Raw genomic sequence first — 8,869 nt, 5'->3', positions numbered from 1 at the left:
TGATCTTACTCTTGATCTTATCGTACATACGGTAGGTGTTGCCCTGAAGGAAAGTATATTGTAGAATTGTAAGTGTAAATAAGGTGTTATATAATGGTCTTTATGTTATTATCATTATTTTTTTGGTTTTGCTGGGTGTTTTATTGTATTGCTTGCTTACTTTTGTTTTCTCTTTTCATCCACTTTTTTTTTTTTTTTTTTTTTGAGCGTGGGCACACAACGCAGTAACGCCCCTCATGTCACAGTTGAAAAGAACCACGGCGTATCCTTCCACTCCAGCCACGACCGATGCACTGTCCTCTATTTTGTCTACAATGTACTGTACAAATAGACATTAGGAAACAAGGAGAAAAAAAGGTTGACAATATGAAAACAAAGAAAAGTCGTAATATTAGTAGTTTTAGTTATTCCTTCCCTCAAATATGGCACACAGTTTTGCAGCATTCACTCAAGAAAAAAAAAAGTTAATGTAATCATCTGCCACCATTTTCCACAAGAAATCATTTTCAAATAAATTAAGTAACAAATGAGCAGAAAATATTTAGACTGAGAGGGCAGGAGAAAATAGTTATAATGTCGACAAAACACAATCGCAGAACTTGGCGCCAATTTGTGGCAGGCGAGAGACCAAAGTATAAACAAAGGCACGTGAAATTTTGAGTGTGTCTTTCCTCGCCTGTATTTTCCTTCCAACATGCCTGGCGTGAACGACTGGACCCTGGAGCCCTGCAAGGTGGTGGACAGGATATTCGGTGAGTGTCCTGACGTCCTTTATAATCAAATAACTGAGATACGAGGGGAAGAAATGAAGACATGATGGCGGGCGCAGCTGTGGAAGTGAAAAGTTTTATCATTTTTACCTGTCCTCGCTTGTCCAGGCTAATTGGCGGCGTGACAGGTGTGTTTGCGTGTCCAGTAGGTGTTGATGGATGGATTAGGGGTGGTGTTAATTAGATGACTGCTTTATAAGGTGGGATATTGGTTCTTAAATAGACTGGATGGGATTTCATTGTGTCAGTCTTCATGCAAACGTCTTCATCCGTACACCTTCATGTCATCCTGCACCTTTTCCTCTTCATTCTTACCTCCTAACCACCATTTCTACTCATCCCTGTCCCCCCTGTCCCCCTCAGAGGAGTGTGGAGCGGAGGGGCCTTGGAGGGACAGAGTCAAGCAGCACTTTGAGGCGGAGATCAAGCAGCCGGCCGTTCTAGAGAAGGTGATAATAATAGTAATAATGAATGGCTTATATTGTATGTGTGTGTAACCTAACCTAACCTAACATAACCTAACATAACGTAACCTAACCTAACATAACATAACATAACATAACGTAACCTAACCTAACCTAACATAACGTAACCTAACCTAACCTAACGTAACTTAACCTAACATAACATAACATAACATAACGTAACCTAACCTAACCTAACCCAACGTAACCTAACCTAACCTAACATAACATAACCTAACCTAACCTAACCTAACCTAACCTAACCCAACCTAACCTAACCTAACCTAACCTAACCCAACCTAACCTAACCTAACCTAATGTAACCCAACCTAACCTAACCTAACCTAACCTAACCTAACCTAACCTAACCCAACCTAACCTAACCTAACCTAACCCAACCTAACCTAACCTAACCCAACCTAACCTAACCCAACCCCACTCTAGCTCTACCCTAACCTAACCTAACCTAACCGAACCCTGTCCTAACCTAACCTAACCTGCCCACAGATCCCTTGGCTCAATGAATCGCCCCTACACCAGCTGAGGGGCGGCCAGCTGGTGCGTTTTCGTGGCATGGTGCAGGACATGCTGGGGAAGGAGTTTTTCTCAGACGTGTACGAGGTGACAGCAGAGGGTGGTGATGGCGGTGGCTCGACAAGGCTCCTCCCTGGCCGATACAAGGATGTGGTGCAGTGTGGGGTGAGTGTGTGTGTGTGTGTGTGTGTGTGTGTGTGTGTGTGTGTGTGTGTGTGTTGTTTTTTTTCTTTCATTGTTTTTTTTTTTGTTTTGTTTTTGTTTTATTTTTTTTTTTCCATTTATTTGTGTATATTTGTTTGTTTGTTTGTGATTTTTTTCTCAGTATTGTTGTTTGTTTGTTTGTTTGTTTGTTTTAAGTTTTGTGTGTGTGTTTTGCCTGTTTTATTTTATTTTGTGTTTAGATTCATATTCTGTTTGTCTGTGTCTGTCTGTCTGTCTGTCTGTCTGTCTGTCTGTCTGTCTGTCTGTCTGTCTGTCTTACTTCCTTGCTTATATTAACCAACACGAGTAACTATTTAACCATTATGAAGATAGAAAGATAGAAATAGTATATGAATTTGCTCACCTGACTATTTTAACTATTTGCAGTGAAGATAATGATAATAGTAGCAGCAGTAATAGTAACACAGGAAGCAGACAACAACAAGGATGATAAGAACAACTTACAAAACAACAACAGTAATGATATCTTAGTGTATTAGGTTACTTTACTATTTATTTAACTATTTAGAACAAAGATGATTATAATAGTTGTAGTAATAGTAACACAGATCAATAACAGCATTAATAACACCATTGCCGCGCTATATAACAACAATAACAACAACAATGAAAATAATAATAATAGTAGTAGTAATAATAATAATAATAATAATAGTAATAGTAATAGTAAACAGACAACAACAAGGATGATAACAATAACTTACAAAACAACAACAGTAATGATATCTTAGTGTATTAGGTTACTTTACTATTTATTTAACTATTTAGAAGAAAGATGATTATAATAGTTGTAGTAATAGTAACACAGAGATCAATAACAACATTAATAACACCATTGCCGCGCTATATAACAACAATAACAACAAGAACGAAAATAATTATAGTAGTAGTAGTAGTAATAATAGTAATAATAAAAGCACCAATTACACACCAAACAACAACAATAACAACAACAACAACAACAACAACAACAATAATAAAGCCACCAATCGCACTGTATGCAACAACAACATCAATAAAAACAACAACAACAACATCAATAAAAACAACAACATCAATAAAAACAACAACAACAACAACATCAATAAAAACAACAACAACAACAACACACAGGCAGGAGAGACCATCGACGCCAGTGGGCCGCGCAGCCAGGCGGGAGACAGACTGGTGTACTACTGTGTCCCTGTACCTGGAGAGACTGACTGGGTGAAGCAGGTCAGTAGTAGTAGTAGTAGTAGTAGTAGTAGTAGTAGTAGTGGTGGTAGTGGTTTATATTTCTTTATTATTTATTTTTATTTATTTAATGTGTGAACAAAAACATCATCAATATTAGAATTTAACTGAATTTTCACTGTTTTTTTCCTTTTATTGGCAGGTTTACCAGGACAGCAGCCCCGCCCCGCCCACTGCTGGCAGCTCACTGGGGCAGGCTAGGCTGAAGAGACCAGCAGGCACCAGTGGGGAGGTGGAGAGGTGAGAGAGAGAGAGAGAGAGGAGAGAGAGAGAGAGAGAGAGAATTCTGAAACATCAATGCAGTTCGACAGTTTTCCAAAGGCTGTAGTTGAAGTTACATGGGTTTTCAAGGGTGTTTTTAAGGTTCTAGTGACAGATTAACAAGATTTCTGCATTGCTAAGAAGAGAAATAATAAGTGATGGGTTTTTAAGGGTGTTTTTTTAAGGTTCTGGTGACAGATTAACAAGATTTCTGCATTGCTAACTAGAGAAATAATAAGTGATGGGTTTTTTAAGGGTGTTTTTTTAAGGTTCTAGTGACACATTAACAAGATTTCAACATTTTTTTACAGGAAGAACAATAAAAGATGCAGGTTTTTTAAGGGTGTTCTTAAAGTTCTAGTGACAGATTAACAAAATATCTGCATTACTAATAGGAGAAACAATAAGTGATAGGTTTTTAAGGGTGTTTTTACAGTTCTAGTGACAGATTAACAACATTTCTACACTATCAACAGGAGAAACAAGAAGATAGGTTTAGGTTAGGCTAGATTACATTAAGTTAGGTTAGGTTTAAGTTAGGTTAAGTTAGGTTAGGTTAGGTTAAGTTAGGCTAAGTTAGGTTAAGTTAAGTTAGGTTAGGTTAGGTTAGGTAAGGTTAGGTATGTTTGTATGTATGTATGTATGTATCTTAGGCCCTCTCCCTCTCTCTCTCTTTAGCATGGAGACAGATGAAGGAGAGGGAGAGGAGAGGAAGAGAGTGAGAGGGGAAGTGTGGGGGGCAGCGGGTGGTACTTCTGCCCCCTCCACCACCACCACCGCCACTACCTCCTCCACCACCACCACCACTACCACGTCCTCCACACCTGATCTTAACTTCCCCCTGCCAGGCATGAAGGGCACACCTGCACTTGTTAAGGTGAGGCACATCTGTTGCTACCTGTTTGTTTGTTTGTTTGTTTGTTTGTTTTGCTTTTTTATGATTTTTTCCTTTTTTTTTCTCAAATTTTTTTTTATTTGTTTGTTTGTTTGTTTACACACCTGTTATATGTTTTGCAGGTGTGTTGTTTTTGTTGTTGTTTTTTTGTTTTTCTCCTTTTCTTTCTCTTTGTTTTATTTATTTGTGTTTTCCTTAATTTCTCTTTCCTTTCTTATTATTGTTGTTGTTGTTGTTGTTGTTGTTGTTGTTGTTGTTGTTCTTCTTCTTCTTCTTCTTCTTCTTCTTCTTCTTCTTCTTCTTCTTCTTCTTCTTCTTCTTCTTCTTCTTCTTCTTCTTCTTCTTCTTCTTCTTCTTCTTCTTCTTCTTCTTCTTCTTCTTCTTGTCCTCCTCCTCCTCCTCCTCCTCCTCCTCCTCCTCCTCCTCCTCCTCCTCCTCCTCCTCCTCCTCCTCCTCCTCCTCTTCATACTGTTCGTTTTCTTCCTTTCCAGTGGAGGTAAAATGTGTGTGTGTGTGTGTGTGTGATAATTATATTGTCATTTTATTTCTTATTTTTATATGAAGAGATAATAATAATAATAATAATAATAATAATAATAATAATAAATATGTAATCTCTCTCTCTCTCTCTCTCTCTCTCTCTCTCTCTCTCTCTCTCTCTCTCTCTCTCTCTCTCTCTCTCTCTCTCTCTCTCTCTCTCTCTCTTTCAGCTGTATGAAGATGAGGGATTTACTCTCAATCAAGTTATAGAGGTGGTGGCGGTTTTGTCAGTCAGCCCCGCCCTCTCCCCCACCTCTCCCCCTCCCCTGCCAGCCCCCTTGACCTCTTGGGGGCAGGGGAGGGGCAGGGGGACACGGGGGAGGCAGGGGGTCACTCCTCCTCCCCTGCCTCGCTTGTGCCCAGGTTAGTTTGTGTGTGTGTTGGTGTTTGTTTGTTTGTTTGTCTGTTTGTTTGTTTGTTTGTTTGTTTTGTTTATTACTTTTATTTATTTTTTACTCATTCTTTCTCTTCTCTCTTTCTTTTCTTCTTACATTTCTGCATTTTTCACCTTTCTTTCCCTCCCCCTCCTCTCCCTCCCTCTCCCTCTCCCTCTCCCTCTCCCTCACACCCCCCACTCCTTCCCCCCACACAGACTACATTGCATAACACACAAAGTCATGAAACACACCAATCCCCTCCTCTCTTCCTCCTCCTCCTCCTCCTCCTCCTCCTCCTCCTCCTCCTCCTCCGCCACAGAGTTGAGGGCGGCAAGGGCAGCCCTGAAGGAGGTGCTGGTGGAGGTGTGCTTAGGGGACGAGATGGCTGCGGAACACCTGCTGTGTCACCTCCTTTCCGCTGTCTACGGGAGGCAGGTGAGAGAGAGAGAGAGAGAGAGAGAGAGAGAGAGAGAGAGAGAGAGAGAGAGAGAGAGAGAGCGAGCTGATGATTCATTTTCAATAGTGTTTCTCTCAAGTTAATAATGTAGAAATCTTGTTAATCTGTCGCTGGAACCATAAAAACGCCCTTGAAAACACTTTGTTCTCTTAACGCAGCTATTTTCAAACACACAGCCTCCCCACACACACACACACACACACACACACACACACACACACACACACACACACACACACACACACACACACACTCACATACGAACTGAGATAAAGAGAGAGAGAGAGAGAGAGTTAAGCAGGGACTGAAAAGAGAGATGAAAGAAAGAATGAAAAGACACATTCCCAGTCTATCCCACCCTCTCACAGCCTCTCCCACAGACACCCACCCTCTCACAGCCTCTCCCACAGACACACAGCATCCCACAGCCTCCCACAGCCTCTCACTGCCTCTCCAACACACACACACAGCCTCACAAAACCTCTCCTGTTCTCTCTCACTCTCACAGCATCCCATACACAAAACGCATTTCCAGCCCCTCCCAGCAGCTCACAGCCTCTCACACACAGTCTCTCACCCCACCCATCCCTCTCCCACCCCCCAGGATGTGACGGTGCTTGGGAAGTACTGCGTTAACCTCTCAGGGGTGGACCAGGCACTGCAGCGACAAGGGTACTGCAAGTTTCTGTACCAAGTGGTGGCGTCCCTTGTGACTCAGGCCTTCCTGCTGCCCCTCACTCTACACAACATTAATAAAGCGGTGTTTGTGCCCAAGAAGGTGTGTTTGGGGTGTTTGGTGTTGTCTGAGTGGGTCTGGCAGTGTTCTGGGGTGTATATAAATATTTTTTTTTATTTATTTATTTTTTTTAATGTCCAAGAAAGTGTGTTTGTTTGGGTGGTGTTTAGTTGGGTGTGTTTGGGTTTGGCAGTGCTCTGGGGTGTTTATGTAAGTTTTTTTTTATTTTTTGATTGTTCGTGGTTATGACAATGTGTTTGAGTGGTTTTTTTTTTTTTTCATTTATTTGTTTATTTTTTTTTATCATAACCTAATTTTACCGTCTAACTCAACCTGATATATGAGTGAGGTGGTGTGTGTGTGTGTGTGTGTGTGTGTGTGTGTGTGTGTGTGTGTGTGTGTGTGTGTGTGTGTGTGTGTTTATTTAATTATTTCCCAAGAAAGATATGATTTTTTCCTTCAATCTTTATTTTTCCTCTCCTTTCCCTCCTTCCCTCCCTCCCTCCCTCCCTTCCTCCCCAAACCAAACACAAACCCCTCACAAAACTCCCCATAACTCCCCCTCTCCCCCCCAGAACTACCAAACAGACAGGCTAACGAGTGGAATCCTCCAGCTACCTGACCACACCCACCTGGTCCTGGATGAGACCTCGTTAGTGGAGGGACAGGTGGAGAGAACAGGTGTTGCCAACCTAACAGCACTGGGGAACATGATCAGCTGGCAAAAAGTGGATTATGATTTCGAATTCCACGTAATTGAGCAGTTAACAAACCTACCTGTATTGGTCGTTAGTGAGGGAAGGTCCATGCTGCCCAGGTGAGTGGGTGGGAGAGAGAGAGTGTGTAAAAGTGAGAGAGAGAGAGAGTGAGAGGGAGTGTGGGAGAGTGAGAGGGAGTGTGGGAGAGTGAGAGGGAGTGTGGGAGAGTGAGAGGGAGTGTGGGAGAGTGAGAGAGAGAGAGAGAGAGAGAGAGAGAGAGAGAGAGAGAGAGAGAGAGAGAGAGAGAGAGAGAGAGAGAGAGAGAGAGAGAGAGAGAGAGTGAGAGTGAGAGAGTGTGGGAAAGTGAGAGGGTGGTGTGTGTTTGTGTGTGTGATGAGAGAGAGAGAGAGAGAGAGAGAGAGAGAGAAGGAAAAAAACATTGAATGAGAGAGAGAGAGAGAGAGAATCTATCTTTACCAATCACTCCCCCTCCTAACCCCCCTTCTCTCCACCCCCCACAGTGACGCGGAGGTAAAACTGCAGCCCAAGCGGAGGGATGTGGAGGAGGCACGGAGGAAAGTGGAGCAGCTTCTCTCCACCACCTCCTCCCCCTCCACCCTGCCCCTCCTCCGCCAGTACCTCACCTCTGCCAGGCTGGGGGAGTATGTGCTGCCGGAGGAGCTGCAGAAGGTGTGTGTGTGTGTGTGTATGTATGTATGTATGTATGTATGTATGTATGTATGTATGAGTTTTATTTTTGTTGTTGTTGTTGTTGTTTTGTTTATTTTTTTATTTATTTTTATCTTTTTTTCTGATTCTATTTTATTTTTTATTTATGTTCTATTTTATTTTGTTTGTTTATTTATTTGTTCTATTTTATTTATTTATGTTTGTTTTTTTCTTCTATTTTTCTTTCTTTATTTTCTTTCATGTATTTGTTTTTTTTGTTTTTCCTTTTTTTTATCTATTCCTTTTTTATCTGCTTGTCATTTTCGTTTATATTTTTTTCATTAACTATTTTTTATCTTACCTTTTCAGCTTTTCCTGTATTATTTTCTTTAACTTTTCCTTTTTTGTTATTTTTTTTGTTTTATGTGCAGTATTTATTATATGTACATTAATTCTCTCTCTCTCTCTCTCTCTCTCTCTCTCTCTCTCTCTCTCTCTCTCTCTCTCTCTCTCTCTCTCTCTCTCTCTCTCTCTCTCTCTCTCTCTCTCTCTCTCAGCTGGTGCAAGAACATTTTACAACAAGCAGAAGGAGAAATGAATCTTTTTCAGCCACAGACCTACACAGGCTATTGATACAAGCCAGGTAACTATTAATACTACTACCACACTAGCCCTATTACTACCACACCCATTATAGAAGCGTGCGTCAACGGGAGGGTGGAATTTTGAATGCGCAAATGCAGTTGTTGGGGTTCTTAAGGGTGTTTTCAGGGTTTTAATGAAAGTTGCTGGGGTTTTCAAGGGTTTACAGGGTTCTAGGGAAAGTTATTGGGGTTTTTAAGTGTATAGTAAGCAGCAGTAATGGTTATAGTCGTTTCGTTTTATGTATGTCTTCAGTAATATCTACTCGTGTATTTTCAAGTGATTTTTATTTTTAAGATAGTGTGCCTTAAAAATTGTAATGTTGACATCCGTTCTCTACAGGCTGCTGGCGCTCAGTCACGGGGAGA

The 8,869-nt window shown here is 41.2% G+C and overlaps 1 protein-coding gene across 1 annotated transcript in view; it reads left to right on the top strand.

The window, feature by feature from the left end:
• The first annotated feature begins 590 nt into the window (after positions 1-590).
• The window catches only part of LOC135095693 (mini-chromosome maintenance complex-binding protein-like), an 8,366-nt gene continuing 87 nt past the window's right edge, over positions 591-8,869 (top strand). Inside the window, exons 1-13 of the mRNA XM_063996705.1 lie at positions 591-752; positions 1,134-1,219; positions 1,742-1,933; positions 3,107-3,208; positions 3,369-3,466; positions 4,166-4,364; positions 5,093-5,286; positions 5,515-5,734; positions 6,361-6,534; positions 7,068-7,309; positions 7,712-7,880; positions 8,417-8,502; positions 8,844-8,869. The exon at positions 8,844-8,869 is cut by the window's right edge and continues 87 nt beyond it. Coding sequence (XP_063852775.1) covers positions 695-752; positions 1,134-1,219; positions 1,742-1,933; positions 3,107-3,208; positions 3,369-3,466; positions 4,166-4,364; positions 5,093-5,286; positions 5,515-5,734; positions 6,361-6,534; positions 7,068-7,309; positions 7,712-7,880; positions 8,417-8,502; positions 8,844-8,869 — 1,846 coding nt within the window. The 5' untranslated portion in view covers positions 591-694. The remainder of the gene's footprint in view (positions 753-1,133; positions 1,220-1,741; positions 1,934-3,106; positions 3,209-3,368; positions 3,467-4,165; positions 4,365-5,092; positions 5,287-5,514; positions 5,735-6,360; positions 6,535-7,067; positions 7,310-7,711; positions 7,881-8,416; positions 8,503-8,843) is intronic.

Source organism: Scylla paramamosain, unplaced genomic scaffold, assembly GCF_035594125.1.
Source record: "Scylla paramamosain isolate STU-SP2022 unplaced genomic scaffold, ASM3559412v1 Contig1, whole genome shotgun sequence".
NCBI lineage: Eukaryota > Metazoa > Arthropoda > Malacostraca > Decapoda > Portunidae > Scylla > Scylla paramamosain.
This window is presented reverse-complemented; position numbering and strand designations above follow the sequence as displayed.